At 37.2% G+C, this 20,366-nt stretch overlaps 1 protein-coding gene across 1 annotated transcript in view; it reads left to right on the top strand.

Annotated features, from left to right (window-relative positions):
* The window catches only part of LOC135083657 (facilitated trehalose transporter Tret1-like), a 36,526-nt gene extending 20,726 nt beyond the window's left edge, over positions 1-15,800 (top strand). The window contains exons 2-7 of the mRNA XM_063978364.1: positions 12,460-12,615; positions 12,914-13,116; positions 13,581-13,767; positions 14,194-14,576; positions 14,849-14,960; positions 15,327-15,800. Of these exons, the coding sequence (XP_063834434.1) occupies positions 12,460-12,615; positions 12,914-13,116; positions 13,581-13,767; positions 14,194-14,576; positions 14,849-14,960; positions 15,327-15,655 (1,370 nt within the window). The 3' untranslated portion in view covers positions 15,656-15,800. The remainder of the gene's footprint in view (positions 1-12,459; positions 12,616-12,913; positions 13,117-13,580; positions 13,768-14,193; positions 14,577-14,848; positions 14,961-15,326) is intronic.
* The last annotated feature ends 4,566 nt before the right edge of the window (positions 15,801-20,366 follow it).

The following is a 20,366-nucleotide window of genomic DNA, read 5'->3' on the forward strand; positions in this document are numbered from 1 at the left end:
GGGGTGGTTGACACTTGATGTGTTCCATCCACCCCGTTAAACGCTCAGACTATGACTACCGGGGTCGTTGAAACACTTTTTCCCATCCACCCCGTTGACGGGGCAGATCCACCGGGGCCGTTGGGACTAACCCAAAATAAGGGTTAGTCCCAACGGCCCCGGTGGATCTGCCCCGTCAACGGGGCGGATGGGAAAAAGTGTTTCAACGACCCCGGTAGTCATAGTCTTAGCGTTCAACGGGGTGGATGGAACACATCAAGTGTCAACCACCCCGGTATATCGTTTAACGGGGCGGATGGATCAAATCAAGTTTCAACCACCCCGGTATTTCACTAAACGTGAAAGATGACACAGATCTAAAAGGTTCCACCTCGGTATTGCATACCGAAAATAAAACCTGCTAATAAAATAAAAAAATAATATGTAAATAATAATCAGTTTTATTTAACAGTCACTGTTTAAAAAATCTTCAGCATAAAAGTAAGTTTTATTGTCACAAAATATTATGGTCATAAAATATAGATTACGTTTAGAATCACAGATGCGCAATTGCATTAATCAGTCAATATTCATAACACTCTAATAGTCTAATGTGATAAAAAGTCACTCTAAAACTCCTCACTAACAAAATAATAACAAGGAAATCTAAAATTGTTACAAAATATTATTATTATTTAAGAATCACAGATACGTAGTTACATTAATCAGGTGTTGATTAACAATAGTACTTAAACTACTACTTAAATAAATCATTAATAAGACTCCTGTAAACGATTACACTGCTGAGATGCTGACAGATTTTCTATTTGTTTTGAAATCACTTCATAATAGGAGGCGTCGCTGAGCAGTGTGTTTAACAACTCTATGATATTCGGTTGCTTTTTTTAATTGTTTTATTAAGCTTTTTGTGCCACGCCTCAAGCATATAAGTATTCCGGTGTCTCTCTCCGAATACGCACCAGATTGGAATAAACTCGTCTCGTAACCACTGACTGAGCATATATTTGCGGAAAAGCTACAGCAACCGAATATCATAGAGTTGTTAAACACACTGCTCAGCGACGCCTCCTATTATGAAGTGATTTCAAAACATGTAGAAATCTGTCAGCATCTCAGCAGTGTAATGGTTTACAGGAGTCTTTACTTTGGCACAACTTTATTGTAGAAAATACAAAGGAATTTTTGAATGGCCAAATGACAGTAGGACATTTTCTAAAAAGTTTACGATAGTTATTAATTGATTAACCAATGAAGACCGATTAAAGTACGAATATTAGATTATAGAAGTAATAATCATATTTTTTTACAATTATATTTTGTGTCAATTTTACAAATTATTCTTTTGTTGTTAATGATTTATTTAATAAGATAATAGTTTAAGCACTAGTGTTAATCAACAACTGGTTAATGTAAGTAACTACGTCTCTGTGATTCTAAAGTAATAATTATTATATTCTGTAATAATTTGAGATTTTTTTTGTTGTTATTATTTGTTAGTAAACGTAGTTTAAGAGTTACTTTTAATTACATTAAAGTGTTTATTGACTGATTAATGTTATTGCGCGTCTGTGATTACTAATAATCATAATTTGTTACCGTAATATTTTTATGTCAGTTTTAGAATACTTTTTTTCGTTATTAATGATTTATTTAAGTAGTAGTATAAGTACTATATTATTGTTAATCAACACCTGATTAATGTAACTACGTATCTGTGATTCTTAAATAATAATTAAATTATTATTTAAGAATGGATGGATCGTTTGTCGGAAACCTAGATGGATCGTTTGTCCGAGGTAGACATACTTGTCAACAATCTCGAGAGTTGAGCTCCCAACTGAAACTGGGTAGGGCGCAACATGGACATTCGACATAAGCTTCGTTTTGTCCATGTTCATCCTCAGGCCTACCTGTTGGGAAACTCGATTAAGGTCTTCGAGCATTGTGCCAAGATCTTCCAACGATTCTGCTATGACCACAATATCGTCGGCAAACCGAAGGTGAGTGATGTACTCGCCATTAATGTTTATGCCGAATCCTTTCCATTCCAGGAGTTTGAAAGCGTCTTCCAATGCAGCGGTGAACAGTTTCGGAGGTATAACATCTCCCTGCCTAACACCTCGCTGCAGTGGAATCGCCTTCGTGCTCTGCTCCTGTACTCGGACCGACATGGTGGCGTTTTTGTACAAGCACTTCAGCACCTCGATATACCGATAGTCAATACGGCACCGCTGGAGAGATTGTAACACTGCCCAAGTCTCAATCGAATCGAAGGCCTTCTCATAGTCCACGAACGCCAAGCATAGTGGCAAGTTATACTCCTCAGTCTTCTGTATAACCTGTCGCAGCGTATGGATGTGGTCTATGGTACTATAACCTTTTCGGAATCCGGCTTGTTCGGGAGGCTGGAAGTCATCGAACCTACGCGCGAGACGGTTCGTGATGAGTCTCGAAAACAGTTTGTAGACATAACTCAGATTTTATCACTATTTAGTTCCAAAGTTTTTTATACAAAAAGTAATTAAAAATCTTTATTAAGTTCTGGCAGTTAGTCAAAACAAAGTGTGTATCGACTATGTTATGACACAAAATCATTAATGGACAATAATTATTTTAATGCTATAAAAATTGACGAAACTGGATTTATCAAGTTTTACAAAAATAAATCTTCCAAAGTACGGCAGATATCCATTGAGCGATTTTTGCATAATATAGTATAAGTCGCGGCCAATATCGCCATGCTAGTATGGACACTTAATGACTTTTTGTAGTTAATGACTTCTTGCAATCAGCCGACGTTATATTTTGTAACAATTTTAGATTTCCTTGTTATTATTTGTTAGTGAGGAGTTTTAGAGTTACTTTTTATCACATTAGACTATTACAGTGCTATTAATATTGACTGATTAATGCAATTACGCATCTGTGATTCTAAAAGTAATCTTTAAGTTTACGACCATAATATTTTGTGACAGTTAAACTTACTTTTATTGTTAATCAACAATTGATTAATGTAACTACGTATCTGTGATTCTTGAATAATAATAATAATATTTTGTAACAATTTTAGAGTTACTTTTTATCACATTAGACTATTAGAGTGTTATTAATATTGACTGATTAATGCAATTGCGCATCTGTGATTCTAAACGTAATCTATATTTTATGACCATAATATTTTGACAATTAAACTTACTTTTATGCTGAAGATTTTTTAAACAGTGACTGTTAAATAAAACTGATTATTATTTACATTTTTATTTTATTTTATTAACAGGTTTTATTTTCGGTATGCAATACCGAGGTGGAACCTTTTAAATCTGTGTCATCCTTCACTTTTAGTGAAATACCGGGGTGGTTGAAACTTGATTTGATCCATCCGCCCCGTTAAACGATATACCGGGGTGGTTGACACTTGATGTGTTCCATCCACCCCGTTAAACGCTCAGACTATGACTACCGGGGTCGTTGAAACACTTTTTCCCATCCACCCCGTTGACGGGGCAGATCCACCGGGGCCGTTGGGACTAACCCAAAATAAGGAGTACAACAAATAAACACAAATAGAGCGAATTCTGGTTTGAAATTACGAAGCAGCTTTTTTTTTTAAATATACAAAGTTCAAGTTTAATTTTTCCTCAGAATATAGCTTTTTCTATTGTTTTTGGCTTGAAATAGCATTACTTTAATTTCAAATTACGATATTTATTGGAAATGTCAAACATCGACACTTTTTAGCAGAACCTTAATTTTACTATTAAGTCGACATTTCAAAAAAGTCTTAAATTGAGAAATATGACTCCTTTTCCGATGCCAGCGCTAGTGGGAGGTCAAAGGAGCCTCACAGTAATACTTTTTCACTTCTCCAAGCAATATACACACATTATCGACATAGAAATAAAAATGTAATACCCGAAACGTTTCGGGTGTTACAGTTTTTAATCAAGAAAGAAACATACTAAATTAGTATCATACTCAGATATTAGTTAGTATTTGAAATCATTACTACTATGACCTTACTTTTACCAAATATTGTTACTCTAATCCATGTGTAAGGTACAATTATAAAACAAATACCTGTTTTTCTGTTTCGGGTGTTACATCGCCGAAGTAACAAGAAAACACACTTAAAACTTGATGATTATCAATTTTTTTGGGACTATGACGCTATCTACCAATACTATGATAAATACCCTCGAATCATATAGTGGCAAAACGTTTCACAGATTGATAGTTTTTTTTAAATCGTATTACCAATAAATTAGAGAGAAAATGATCATTCAGACAGTTGACTTAAGTATAGACTTTGAAGACTAATAACTTAAAAATTACTTGTTTCTTTCAGTTTTTTTTTGTTGCACATTATAATTTGGAATGTTTACTTTCAAAATTCATCAGATTTAATGCGAAAAGAACATATTTAGTTTTTCACCCTCGGTAACATTTGTCATGGAATGACCCGTACGTATGACAATAGATTTTATAAAAACCTGTTAAATTCTAATTAGTACCTGTTTTATATAAAATAAAACCTAATAGAAATGATACTTCACTGATCACGTCTTCATTAAAGTAAATATTTTAGCTGGTTACTGTTTTTTTTTTACGGTCGGTAATAGAATAAAGTAATATTCATACCTAATTCTATTACCGCCTCATAACTATAACGCCACCTGCGAAGACTTATAAGCCTGTATATTGTATATAACTAACATTTATGACATGACACCAAACCAATCATGCGTTATCACAACTACTATGTAACTTTTTAAGATCTTTTGGATTAATAAAAAAATAATTTAAAATAATTATACAGACAGTGTCCAATTGTCCATAGTTTAAATTAAAATACACAATTACACACAATTAAAATCAAAAACATCAGTCAAAAACGAATTAAAAATTAAAAATAAAAATAAAATATTAAATGAAAATTATTTTTATTTAAACTCAAATATAGTTTAACTAAAACTAAAAGCAAAACAAATTTAACTTGAAAAAATCAAGTGGTTCCCGAGCCTCTGAGCGGGAATCGAACCCGTGCCTCTTGGAATATACCCAATTGAAGAGCAATATTCTTAGCGGTCGGTAATAGAAACAGAAAAAACGTTAATAGAAACACACCTCGTCTATAGGTCGGTAATAGAAACAACTGCTTTTTCAGATAAAATTGCTATTTATTAATTATTGTGTGATTGAATACTCATTGTTACTACTTGAATTCAAAGATTAATTCATCATTGTTATAAATAAATTAAAGTGTCTTTTCTATCACCACGTCTTATATCTAATTTTCTAACGTTTATCCGAAGTCAGTCACGTTAATTATTATTCTAGGAATGTAAGTAGGTACCAAGCTAGTAAGTGCCTACTTTTGTTTTGTTTGTTGTTTTCATAAAAGTTGGAACTAATTAGGTACAGCGGTCAACAAAAAAACGGTTTTTTGCGCATGGATTTTACTTATTATATTCTGATTATATAAGCAAATTTATATAAAAAAGTGCGATTACAAATTGAAAATATTTGCTTTTTAAGAAGTTATAGCTGTTTGAATTTTCCATTTTCATAGAAGAATGTCTATAAAGTTGCACATCACATTCTCATTCAGACACATTTGTAAAAGCAAATTCAGAACAATTTTTTGTTGTTATTCTTATTTCTAGGTGTCAAAGCAATAAAAATAAGCTATGCATAACCCGTGCGCAAAAATACTGCAGACAGTTGTTATCTACCATTATTTAGATAACAAAAGTGCTACAAATCTAACATGGAATCCCTCAGATCATCATGATTAGTGATGCAATGAACACGAATACGAATATTCGTATTCGCCGAATAGTAGACATTTACCGAATATTCGTATTCGGTGAATTATTAATTACGAATACGAATACCTACTTCATTAAATGTTGTGAGGCACCTGTATGTCTCCGAACACTATAGCCATAACAACACGATTGGGAAAACCCCGGTCAGTGTGTAACAAACTTACTACTGTAAGTAAGTTATCATCCGGAATTTGACAGTCAATATAGCAGGTCGATTGTACAAGTAATATTTTTTTTTGTGATTAGTTACAAAGTAAAGTGATACAATAATAAAAAAATGCCATTTGTAAATTCTAATTACTAAAACATTAACCATAAATAAAAAGAGTTAGATTTATGAGTATTATATGACTATGTAGAGATATTCGTATTCGTATTCGCCGAATAGTAGATATAATATTCGTATTCGTAAAAGTAGTATTCGTTGCATCACTATCTATGATCTGAGCATTAACCAAAGAAATACATAGACATTCTTAAAATAAATAAATTATTCATTTTCTTTTTTCAACATTTGGTTAGGTAGTAACTTAAGTAGTTCAAAACAAAATAAAAATACATTCGGAAAATCCAACACTTACTTTTAATTTTAAAGTAGGTTAGTCTACTATCAAAATAATTACCTACTTAATTAACAGTTGCCTACAGATTAAATACATATTTGCATTTTCCCATTTGAATAAGCAAACCACGAAAAGCAAAACTTTTAAAAATATTCTTCGTATAAAATGGGTCATATCTTAAAAATAATTAGGCAAAGTTACTTTAACTGTAACTATAATCCTAACTGGCGTTTTTTAATTTTGACAGACTTTTGACGTTTTAAATATATTAAAGTAAGATGGCACAATCCAGCCTAACGTCTCCATATCTAGACTCCTTTCACATTTTGTCGTTAAGTATGTGTAACAAATTAACTACTAATTAATCAATTAATACATAAGATATTCAATTAATTGAAGTGCAATGTCACGTGTATATTAGGTATGCATTATTCGCACATAGTTACTATCTCAGAGGTATTTATTTTTAAGCACTTGTTAGGGTTGTCACTTTGTCAAAAGGCACTGACAATGAAAGTAAGAAAATAAATTGGTAATTAAATCCTTTTCAATGGTAGACCACAATAAATACGAGTAATAAGCCGGAATGACCTGGGAAAAACAATTTTGTTCATCGTTTATCGCTATAAACCAAATTAAATTGCTGATACGGCCTCTACCGTATGCAGTTTGTTGAATGCCTTTTGTCCGTCTTAAAAAAACATAATCCTTCTTAAAGTAAAATAACTTATTTTAAAGGAAGCTTTTTTAACCCAACGTTGTTGGTGTCAGTACTGGCCGAATCAAGATCCGAAGAACGCGGGTTCCTCACGTAACACATGCATAAAACTATTTAGCTGACCACGTGGGGTAAACGGGACTATTAGTACCTACCTAAGTAATTTGTGTTTTCTATTTCCTAACATCCTCGCATCGTTCGCACTGCCATCCTTGAATGTTGGTCAAGCACATAAAGTGAGTCTATTCTAAGAGACAATAATTTGTCTGTCAGCAGTCGATAACTTATAAATTATAACGTGTCATTGTTTACTCCATCTTCTATTACACTGGTCAACACATGGTTTTTTTCCTTTAATTTTTTTTCTGTTATCGGGTATTTCTATGGCCCTGATTATGAAAAAAATACTGGGAGATCGCCAACAGCTTTACTTTTTAAAATATAGAGCTTTATTATTTTGACAAAAAAATACGAAAAATTATACATTGTGCTAATAAAATTTCAATTGAACACAAGCAAATGATATTTTATATGATTTCCTTGAATAGGCAAGTTTGAGTAGATTTCGTTGCAAACTGCAGCAATGGTCTGCCATTCATATATGAGTACCACGCCCCTGATAACCTTCTTCCATGGTCAGAAAATTCCAATGAAAACTTTTATCCTCCTCCTCACTAAAATCACCCACATTTTGTGGAAATCGATGTTAATGCGAGTACATGAAGTGTATTTTTATACCCATGTTGCACCCTAGCTCTTGCAAGTTGGATAGCATGCTCTCACAATCTCTTTTTGTTTAGGAAATTACTTATAACCAAAAAAAATCATTTTAAGCTTAGGACTGGACTTCACTCATTGATTTCTTAAAATTACGATCATTTACCAGTTGCCTAATGAGATCCCATCAAAAATTACCAGCTTTTAAGTTTTCTGTACTTAATCCTGAAAAATTGCGTGAAAGAAAATTAAAACATTCGTCACTTTTGTCAAGCGTCTTCACAAACTGTTTTAAGATGCCGAGCTTAATATTAAGTGGTGAAAGTACGGTGATACGGTCTTGGCTAACTAAAGGCACGTTTATAAAATTGTTTGTATCAACTTTAGGTGAAGAGCTAAAAGTTGTGTGTGCGGGAAGCCGCACTGGTCAAATTTTTTGTAACCAATCCTATTGTTTGTTACGACTATTCCAGAGACACATGGAACGGGAATTTTGTGTAGCACCCTTGTTGGCCTAAAAGATGTTACCTATTCTCAGAACACAAATGACTCATTTGTGGTCTTGATTACTTAATTTCAAATATTTATATTAAAGTGTCGATGTTACGCAGTTTTCATCAAGTCTAATAGAGGTTTTCGATGTTTTTCAAATATTATATTTACCACAAACATAGCAGAAACCATCTGGATTAAGCACACAACATTTTCATAATGAAGTAATATCGAAAACACCAACAAAATATTTTTTTTTGTTCAATTAAATCAAAAATTTAAGTAAAAATATTAAATGAGGGTAGATAGCTATAACTTAAAAACAAAAGCTGTTGGAGAAAAACTGTTGCCATATTTAAAAAATATGCGTCAATTTGAGATAGAAACAGAAATAAAATCACAGGAAACAAACAATTTTATTTTTTTGTTGACCAGTGTTATCATCATACTTATGTATTCAATAGGTAGATTATTAATTGTATTTCGATAATTACTGGACACCCACGACTTCAAATTCAAATTACTTTAATGCGCATTGCGCAATCATTTCAAAACATTTTGTTTTCAGTTCAGTACTTACCCTACTTAGTTTTTAAATAAAAGAAAAAATACAAGTATACAATACATCTATTAATAAATAAATAAGACCACTTTTAATATTAAATTCATCATCATCATCATTTCAGCCCTAGGACGTCCACTGCTGCTAAAGGTAACAGGAAGGCTTATGTCCTAAATTTAATAAAATTTAACGCATCCAGTTATTTTTTTACTTTTAATGCTACTTTTTTGTAACAATTATTTTTGATACGCGTGAGTAAGTAGGTAGCCCTAATAATCTAAAGGTACTTCTATTGGGCCCCAAAAATACAACTTTTTATACGGCCGATTGTTTTTTTGAATATGTTCAAATTCAAAATGACTTCATACATAATTGAATGCTTGTTTCACCTTTATTCGTGCAATCGGAAGTTACGTGCCTCGAACGAGCATCACAGCGCATAGCCTTGACACCTATCTGCTCTGTGACGTAATAGGTACGTGGAATTGATGCAGATGTACAAAAACGATTCGCGTTGTGCACAGGTTTATAGTTTTTTATAGTAAAAACTAAAAACACGCTTTAATTACTGCACTAAAAGGCCAATAAAGTGCTCAAAAAGACAAATCCAATGAACTCAAACTCGAGGCGATTCCGCAGTTTCGTTTAGGAGTTCCTATGGCCACATTCCAGTCCCATCATCAGACCAGCTCGATGGTAGGTACCATATTATTGTATTGTCATCAATGATATTATAGAACTATAGATATGTTACGTTCATAGAAATTACGATTTTAATCCGTGCCGAGCTATTCCAAATTGCACACATTGACAAATGTAACTGATAAGTGAAACAAAAGATACGAAATAGCACGCAAATGAAAGAGATAGCTATAGTTTTAACGATTCTGCACTAACTAATCTATGTCCGCCGCGCACGCATCCTTATCGCTCTAACGTCTAAACAAGATCGCTTTCTCTTTCTTAACTTGAACATGGCGCATGGCGTCTTGATTGTTTGCATAAATAATTGAAAATATAAATACTAAATAATTTTGCATAATCACATGTGGTAAGAGATCCCTTGTATTTTGTTTACTTTAGAGTCATAATTGGTACACTTTCGAAACACACACGATGGCATTTTTTATTTATTTTGGTAAGAACACAGGAACTTACGGTGTGGTACGCACGCGATTGCGCACGACGCAGGCCACACGAAGACTAAACGCAAGACGTCCCAATTGGGACGTATTTGAGTATTCACAGCGCGAGCGCTTATAACATATCTGCTTTTGTTTTTATATAATATCATTGATTGTCATCTAATCTAAGTAATAATTGCCAAGTTTCATGAAGATACCTACAAGAATTACAAGTGCGAGTACCTAATTCAGATTCTTAGATTCCATTACACTTTGTTTCATACCTACACGACGACCTAATAAAAACGTGTTAATTAGGTAGGATCCAAAGATGAGGGGAGAACTAAGAGCAATTAGGTACTTAGTTAGAGGAAAAATATGCGAACGTCACAGACAAAACAGAACAAAACATTGTTCTCGGTAGCTGTACCTTAAAAAAAAAAAAAAAAATAATCCCAATCCTCAACCCGTCCAGCTTGGGGAGTGTAGGGTAGGCCAAATAAATGATCCATGATTTTAGTAAATTGGAGGGTCGTGTCGAAACTAAATAACCTAAATCTGATAATGTTAATAAATAAAATTAATATAGTTAATACATTATTATAATAAACACTGGATAGTTACATAACATGTTACAATAGATAAGTATCGAATCTATTTAGGATTCCGCATCCAAAGAGTGCCAATAAATCCTTTTCAAAATGCCTCTTCAACGAACTGTGAAATTTCTAAAAACCGTATAAAATATGCCTATTCGTACTTAGCGTTAGATACTGACCTTAATAATTTTGAATAACATTTTTATAAATAAAATTACGTAATGTCTGTATTTTCTTGTTAACCATCCGTAGCAGAAACGAATCGTTTTAACGCACATGAATAGGCTCGTGCCAAAATAAACACTTAGGTAAGTATTTAAATCACAATATAAAATATCACAATACATAATAATATTAAGTATGCATAATTGTTGACAAAGCAACTTATTATTTTTGTGGAAGGATTCAAAAGAATAAACTATCTCAATAACCGAGGTTCTCCTATCTCTAAGCAAAATAATCAAAATCGGTTCAGTTGTCAGTCTGAAAAAATATCGCTAGGTAGCGATTAGATCGCCTTAATATATGTAAGTACACTCGGCCACACTGTTAACTATCCATTTCCGTTTTTGCTCTCGCTCTCATCAAATGGTGTTTCTTTGCGATAGAACGAGACGACATGACAGGCAATGGATACGAGTAGCTAACACCGTTGCCGATGGCCTACGTAAACTGTCTCAAAACGTAAATTTTCATTTGCCAGTTTGTGGTGTGTTATTATAATTTTGGTTTTGAAATACATGTAGTGTCCAGTTCAGCCGGGCTAGATGGGCGCCTTGATAAAATTTTATTGATGACAAATGTATGGAACTATCGCGTAAAATCGATAAAATCGCGCGATAATAAAAACTTACGCGGCGCACATCCTAAGCCTACATTGGTTCTCAAAGTGGAGGCCGCGGGCAAGCGCAGAGATCTTTAAAGGGTGCGCCGCGGCCATCTGTGTACTTAAGTATAAAAAACCTGCGACCGCTGAGAGAATGCATTCCAGACTGCTCGATTCGATACGACCAATATTAATAACCTTGACTGGAGGACAGGGGGCGCGGAATTTTTTGTATGGTCGAAAGGGGGCGCGTTTCAAATAAGTTTGGGAACCAATGGTTTAAACGGTGAAAAAAGAATTATAGAAGAAATATTAATGCAGATGATGATACATAGTTCACCGGGTCAATGTATTCTATCAATACTACTAGCCTAAAGTCATTTATGGCAATAAGTAGCGCAAGAGCATCTGTAGGTAGTTACAACAGATGGCGGGAAGTCGCCAATTTTACAATCGCCGTCCACCATTGTGTTCAATTTTGCTCTACTATTTAAGACATGTTAAATTATTGACTCAGTGTGGGATCTTTTTAAATGAATTTGAATGAAATCATTGTGTATGTGCTCTGTAGTTAACATAAAAACCTTTTTTCAATAGTTACTTAACTGTAACTAGGAACTGCCATCACAACGCTTAATTTCCTTCCTAGTGTAATTAGGCCCAGTTCTTTGATCTTTAGTTAAAATAACCAATACCTAGTCAGATTTCGTTAGCAATGGTTTACTTACATAAGAAAATATCAACTAATAACAGAAATTTTTACCCCAACAAGAGACGACTTTGATGGGTTTTCTCTCGAATTCCAATTAATAACTTTATTAACATTATAACCCTAAAAATATCAACTAATAACGGATTGGTCCTAGGATTCTCAGTTTGGTTTGGAATTTGCACGAGTCCTCAAACAATTACAAACTTCCATTCCATTTTCAGCCCAAAGAAATATGACTTTGCTGGACTTTCTCTCGCTCGAATTCCAATCAACTTTAACATCACAACCACCTATAAATGATTTTTTCTCAAATTCCAGTGAACCTAAGCATCCTCTGCTCCGGCATGGGGCTGGCATGGCCTTCCCCGGTGCTGGTGATGCTGATGAATGAGACGGAGACAGTTCTGTCGCGACCCATCACCGAGGAGGAGGGCTCGTGGATTGTGTCCATTGGGTTTCTTGTAGGGATTTTCGGTAAGTAGACCAATACGGGACTATTCCCACCTCTCGTTCCTACCTCTGCAACTTCTGTGTAGCCAGGATCTACAGTTTGACCACCAATAAGGAGTAAATCAGAATCAGTATCAGAATGACGTCCACTGCTGGATAAATAGACCTCCCCCAAGGATTTCCTTGGACTGGCCCTGCCCTTAGCCAGCTACTTCCCACAGAAACAGTATACCAAATTTTAATCCAAATAACAATTACGGTTTTTCCAAAAAGTATCCTAACACCAGTGTCAGTCCTTCAGCAAACCAAATTCCTTTTCCAGGCATCGCCATCCCTGTCTTTCTCGTGGACCGCATCGGCAGAAAGCGCTGCATACTCCTCGCAGCGGCTCCAAAGCTAGCAGTGGGTCTGCTGCTGACGCTGGCCAGCGACGTATGGATGTTGCTGCTGGGACGATCGATCTGCGGCGTCTGCGACTTGCTGGTGTTCAGTGTTGTGCCAATGTACGCGGCTGAGATTGCCAGTGTGAGTATTATTAAACACAAAAATAATTTTTGCCAGTTGACGGACGGATTTAGATTGGGATTGATTATAGCAATCCAGCGTAAGTCTTCGGTCCATGGAACACGAAGGCATCCTAACTACGTTTGCCATCTATCCGAGACACCATTTACTTTCGCTTTCGACACTCCGTCAGATATGGCTGAGGGCTGACACATTACCTGATGGGCTCCCTTCTGTCTGACCAGCGTGGGAAGTGTAGGCCAAATTCTCCATTTGCCTCTGGTAAATTAGAGGCAAGTATTCCTGCAGTGGAGACTAAGCAAAGCTCTATCGTTTTTTTAAGCGCCAAGGTCGCTCTACAAGCTTCAAAATAACAGGGATGTCACAGTACCAATTTTTCGTAATGTCACCCAGTTGAACAAAGTCTCTCTCTTTCTTCGATCTTTTTTTTCATAACGTTGCTCAATAGTATTCGTCATTTTCAGACCAAAGTCCGCGGCTCCCTGGGCACCATCCTGCAGATCATGTCTTCGCTCGGCATCGTCATCATGCTGTCCATAGGTCCCTACACCTCGTACGTCACTCTCAACACCATCTACACCTGCTTCACCGTGATCACCTTCGCCCCACTGCTGTTTCTGCCGGAGAGTCCTTACTACTTGTATTCGAAAGGTACAAATACATATTTTTGCTCCCATACTTTTTTCAAAGGCCATGGACACCACCAATCAAATAACTTTCATATCAGCCGATTTTACTAAATTGTAGAAAATCAATTTGTGGCTTAGTTCGTGAGAGATTATTTAGATATTTTATGATCAGTACTCATTTGTTTGAACTACGAAGATAACACTTTCATAACAAATATTGCGTTTGAATCTTGATGCAGTCAAAGTATTAGGTATTGACCTAGGTAATTCATTAGCAATAATGTGAATAATTAATAGTGGAAGGTACCCAACGTGACTGTTACGTGTCCAAGTACTCAACGTAAGATCTATTACATACTTGTTTGTACTCATTAGTTATCTGCCCATTGAGAGTAATGGCTGAGCCAAAGTCACCTTAATGGTTTTTATCAGTACTTTACTGTTTTAGGAAGAAACGAGGAGGCCATCGAACTGCTGACCCATCTCCGAGGCTCGGAAGCTTTGGCCAAAGAGGAAATGAAGGAATACGCCCTCAGCCAGACTGATGAGAAAGTCAGCAAGAAAGACCTCTTCAAGAACCGATCATTTCTTAAGGCTCTTGGGATATCCACAGTTTTGGGGATGGGATCTCAACTGATTGGATTCAACGCAGTAACATTCTATCTTCAGACAGTTCTGAAGTCCACACAAACCAGTGTGGCTGAGGAGACAGCGTCAGTTGTGATAGGCTGTATACAGCTATCTGCGAGTTTTGTGACCACTCTTATAACAGACAGGTTTGGCAGGAAACCGATCCTGTCAATCACGCTGGTCGGGATGACCTTTGGAATGGTAAGCACTTTTGAATTCATTCATTTCAGCCACAGGATATCCACTGCTGAACATAGGCCTCCCCAATGATTTCCAGATACTCCAGTTGGTAGCGGCCTGCATTCAGCGCCTGAATTCTATTCGAGAACTTGTTTACCTTTTTGCGTCTTCCGTCGGTACTATGACAGTACCATCATATACCTACTGTTCTTTTCTCGATAACTACTTTCGTTATGAATTGTGTTTAGTTCTGTGACTAACATCAGCTTACTAATATTTTGATTTGTTTTCAGGTGGGTCTTGGAGCATTCTTCAAACTTCAGGAGAACGGCTATCCAATTTCAGGATTCTTAAATTACTTGCCTCTCATTTCTCTCATCCTCGTAGTTTTTTGCTTCAGTGCAGGTTTGTGAAAAATTTTTAAGTTTTAAAATACTGAGATAATTTTAAAATGTCATACTTAGTGGGAAAACCCTTGGGTTAAGTTGGTTTCTAAACTTGCTAAACCGGCAGAAGGTAGAAGTGTACGTAGAACCCGGAATCTTCAACCACAGAAGAATTGGCTATCTCTAAAGCCTTGTATCCAATTGAGCATGGCAGTCAAGCCTGGACCTGAGTACTCAGGGGTCTCCACTAGAGCATGCTCAGGCGAATTAGTAGCTATTTTAAATGGCTACAAGGCTTTCTTTCGAGCAGTGAACATTAACCACGAAAGCACCTTTGGATCAAAATCTTACCTTCTTTTAGTGAATAATCTTTTTGTTTTCGCAGGTATCGGTTCCCTAATTTGGGCGCTAACAGCCGAACTCTTCGACGGGCCAGCACGAGCCTACGGTCTCTGCATATCCTCAATCATGTCCATCATGTTCGTGTTCCTAACCACCAAATACTTCGCGATGGTCTCCACAGCCCTTGGACCACCCACCACGTATTGGCTCTTTAGCGTAAACTGCGTAATATTCTGCATTTTCATAGTCTTCTGTGTCCCTGAAACTAAAGGGAAGACTTTTTCTGAGATTCAAGAAGAATTGGGCGCCAAAAAGAAGAAAAGTAAAGAGGGAGCGGAGAAAAATGGTACCAGTATTAATGCCAATGTATAGAAAGATAGTATTTTGTATGAAATGTGATATTGCTAAGTACTAAGTTGTTTTGTATAAATGATAATTAATATTATGATTAAGTGACTATTAAAATAATTATTTCTATGATAATTATTAATGAATTATAATAAAAGTCTGATTATTATACGGTGTTTTTTTGCTGTTTAATGTGTTACTAAATTGAAACGAGATAATTTTTCTGAGAATACATTGGAGAACTTCAGTAGAAGACGTTTCAAAAGCAACACTGACAAATTAAAAGTGGCATGGTACCTACTCATACATCACAGGATAACGTGCCACCCTGAGCAGATTAGGTAAACAAAATAGGGACTATTCCCACCTCTCGTTCCCACCACTGCAACTCCTGTGTAGCCAGGATCTACAGCTTGACCGCCACAAAAACCCAACCAATGAAGGTCAAGTTTGTCCCGGGGGAAAGTTAAACTGTCATTGGACCCGCAACGAAATTAATCAGAAGAACATAGGAGGAGTTCGAAATTAAGGTTCGACTTCCCTCCATTGCAAAGCGGATGACAGGTGACAAACAAAGGTTTAAAACCTTTAAGAAAAAGATTATGCACCACGGACAATAAATTAAATTAAGGGGGCCTATCTTATGAGCAATTAGCAACTACCTGCCAATAATATTTTTCACAAAATCGCTTAAAAGCACGGAAATTTTTCCTTGTCGCGACAAGATCGGTGTAATAAATTGCGGAAACAGATGTATGTTGTATTGAATTAAGCATTATATCACGTTCATGTTTCCAAAGATCACACTCCCACAAGATATGATGGGCAGACTGCTCATGACTGACATCATCAGTGGAACACTCGCAAAAAGGAGACGGAACTAGTTTGAATTCGTGAAGTTTATGTTTAAAGTTGCCATGTCCCGTGAGGAACTGCGACGAGCAATGGTCGATTTCTAACCATCGCCTAGTTAGACGTTCGCGTACATTCGGGAAGAATTTATATAAGTGACGTCCTTTGACTGACGTATCCCATCTTTTTTGCCATTCATTAAGTAAATCTTCTTCAACGACTTCTCGGGAATCAAATAATCGACTTATTTTAGAACGATCGCGGCTATTTAAGAAATCGGAGGTTATATTTTCCCTTGATGCGAAGTACATAGCCGCACGCTTTTGTACCTCTAAGTCGACCGGCAGTACACCAGCCAGGACTGGCAGAGCCTCCGTGCTCACAGTTCTGTAAGCTTTGCAAAGAAAAATCAATGCAAGGCGTTGACTTTGGAGTAGTTTCCGTCGAGCGGCTCCTATAGTAGCTCTGTCAGCCCAAACTGGTGCACCATAGCAAATGGAGCTTAAATAAGTGGCCGAATATATTACTCGGAGGATTTTAAACGTTAGACCCCACATCGAGGTTGAAATGTGACTTAAGGCATAAAAGTTCTTTTTAGCTTTTTCACCGATCTGTTTAATGTGCTCGACAAAACTAAAGTTTTTCTCTAAAATTAGTCCGAGATAGCAAACAGATTCCCGTTTTTTAACAGTTCTTTCATTGAATTTAATGCGAGGCAAAACCTTAAGATTACCTTTTAATAGAAGCTGATAAGTTTTGTGAGGGGCAAACTGCAAACGATTCCTGTCTCCCCATTGAGATATTAAATTCAAGCATGTATCCGCTAGATTTTCAAGCTTTGATCTAGTGTCAGCCTCTATTAAAAGGAGACCGTCATCAGCGTACCCGGTTAACGAACAGCCTTCGGGTAATGGTAATGCTAGAAAATCATCGAAACCCAAATTCCAAAGGTAGGGCCCTAGGACCGATCCTTGGGGACAGCCGCGCGTGAGCACCTTTGATTCAGCATGATGGCCGAGTTTTAATTTAGTTGTACCGTTACAAAAGTACGAGTGCAGTAGTGAATATATATTACTATAGCATCCACGAACTTTCAGTTTTAAGAGCAGGATCGGCCACCAAGCATTGTCGAAGGCACCTGAAATATCGAGGAATATTCCTACAACGTACTTTGCCACCGAGGACGTCACTTTTTGTCTAACAGATATTACTGCATCTGCAGTAGACTTCCCGGCGGTGAAGCCAAACTGCTGCTCGTGAAAAATTGGACCACCCGGTAGCAAACGCGGCACTACTAATCGCTCTAACAGTTTACCTAATGAGGGAAGTAATGTAATAGGTCGGTACGATTTAGGATCTTCGGGCGGTTTGTCACCTCCCTTTGGTATAATTTTAATAAATCCGCGACGCCATATACTCGGAAACACGCCCTCCGAGATACAACGAGTGAAAACATTAAGAATATCCGTTCCGGCTGTTTTACACGCTGCTTTAATCATTTTATTTGATATTTTATCTTCGCCCGATGCTTTGTTTAAGGGTAAACTATTTACTATATCGTAAAACTCATCAAGGCTAGGAATAGAAGACACAGGCGACTCAGGCAGCACCGCAATAGCATTTCTGACGTCCCGATGATAATCGTTATCGTCAGACACACTATCGTCGGGTATAAGCGCGTTAAGAAGAGCACCTGTTGTTTCCTCTACACCCACCGTATGAGTGTTGTTAATTTTTATGTTAGAAATATAAGCAATATCTAATTTACGGTTAGCTTTGAATTCATGATATATCGGAGACCACGGACCCTCTTTTTCTAATCTCTCGACTGTTTTCCGCAGTAACACGCCCTTGGCTTTAGTTACAGCAGCTCGATAATGGGACCTGGCAACCCTCAAAGAACATAAAGCATTTTCATATGCATCCCCAGTAACATTTGCCTTTCGAAGTGTGTTAAGCTTACGGCGAGCCCGGCGAAACTTTTTCCTAATTTCTACCAGCGATTCATTCCACCAATCACATCTACGTACACCTCTAGTTGGAGCGCGACCAATCGCAACATCTGCACAATACGTAAAAGTATCGGACATAATTTCTGCACTATCAGTCGCGCTCAGGTCGGCACGAGTAAAATCTTTGGCATGAGACGCAAAAAGAGTACTGAAAAAAGCCCAGTCGGCCCCACGACATTTATATCTATAGTTGTTGTTGCACTCATGAACTGTGTCTTGTCGCGACATTGGTTTAAACTCGTACACTATCAAGCGATGATCACTACAAGACGCGTCGGGGAGGACACGCCACCTATCCAGCTGGACGTCTGCGCTAGAAAGCGTGACGTCAATATGAGACTCGCCCGTTGGGCTACTGTAGGTTGGTGGTGCATTAGGGGTGTTGTGAATAACTAAGTTCATTTCAGCTATGAAGTCTTCCACGGCTGAGCGACGCTCCACATCAGTCGAGCGGAGCTTGCCGTGCCAAAGTGGAGATGACGCGTTCGCGTCAACTCCAATGATAACCCTACGCCCTGTTAGGGACTGTAATACAAAGCGTAGGTGGTGTAGATGAGGCCCAACCGGGTCAGAATATTGAAAGTAACAACTCACGACACATATGGAGAAGGATGGGGAGGATACTTCCGCAACAGCGCAATGCGACGAAGAAAGGTTGGCAATAGACGTTATTGTGAGTGTAGACGCGCGTGACACATAGATACCGGCGCGTGCACTGTTATTAATCTGAATAGTTTTGCAGCGCACGCCGACACGCTGATATTGTTCTTGTACTAACACGAGATCTAAGTTGTATTCTACAATAAGTCTGTCCAACTCCAACGTAGCAATTTTATCGTTATGGAGGTTTAATTGGCCTATGGAGACTTTAGCCATAAACAGTATTTAATATTAGTTGTTCTAATTTTGCCTTATAACTCGGACAGTCGGGCGAACCGCTTAAATGGTCGTTTGGTTTTTTAAAACGTTTACATGCCGCGCAAACTGGCTTAAAGTCTTTGGCGGTATTTTTAATACAATCTTTCGTATCGTGGGCCTCGGCGCAATACCCACAACAGCTAGATTTTTCCGTGCAAAATTTCGCAACATGACCATATTGCTGACATTTCATGCAACGAACTATTTCTACGTCATCGTTAAAGCGACAGGTAGCCCAATCAATAAAAATTTTTTCCTTTGTATTTATCAAATGTTTACGAATCTCGGGCTCGAGCTCTAAACCGATCCATTTTCTACCGTTGTTTAAAACACGACGACGAACTATTTTTGTTGACTTAATAAAATTGTCTTCAGAAATAGACATTTCATCCTTAATATTTTGCCTATACAAAGCTGACATAAATGCGGCGTCTTCTAATGTTGCGGGTACGTCTTTAACAAGAATTCTAGGTCGACGTCCTTTCGGTTTTTCTAAACGTAAGCCCGCGGATTTAATACCGGCGACGGATTGTAACTTTTTAATTTGGTTTTCGTTCGTTACGCGAAGTACTACACCCGCATTTGCCGTTTTCTTTAAACCTACAATTTGAAACCCGTCGTCCGTAGGATTGATCGCTTTCATCAACGCTTGTTTTGTCGCCGATGATGAGCCGAACTCGGCCGAGCGCTCACTAGTGGGATACGCAACGACACAGGGAAGGGGCGTGCGTGTTTCCATTGCCGCAGCCGCCGGAGCGACTTTAGGCATTTTTAGCTTAAGGCTTTCTGCGTAGGTGGGCTTTGAGACATTGCCAATAACATTATTTTGACTACAATTTTTATTGATTTTGGCCTCTAATAAGTCACGTTGCGCGATGGCCAATTTTGTCTCGGTTGATGATGATTTTAATGCCAGTAAAGATACGATTGCCGTGACTCGCTGTGTCATATCC

The sequence above is a fragment of the Ostrinia nubilalis genome, chromosome 24, assembly GCF_963855985.1.
Source record: "Ostrinia nubilalis chromosome 24, ilOstNubi1.1, whole genome shotgun sequence".
Classification (NCBI taxonomy): Eukaryota; Metazoa; Arthropoda; class Insecta; order Lepidoptera; family Crambidae; genus Ostrinia; species Ostrinia nubilalis.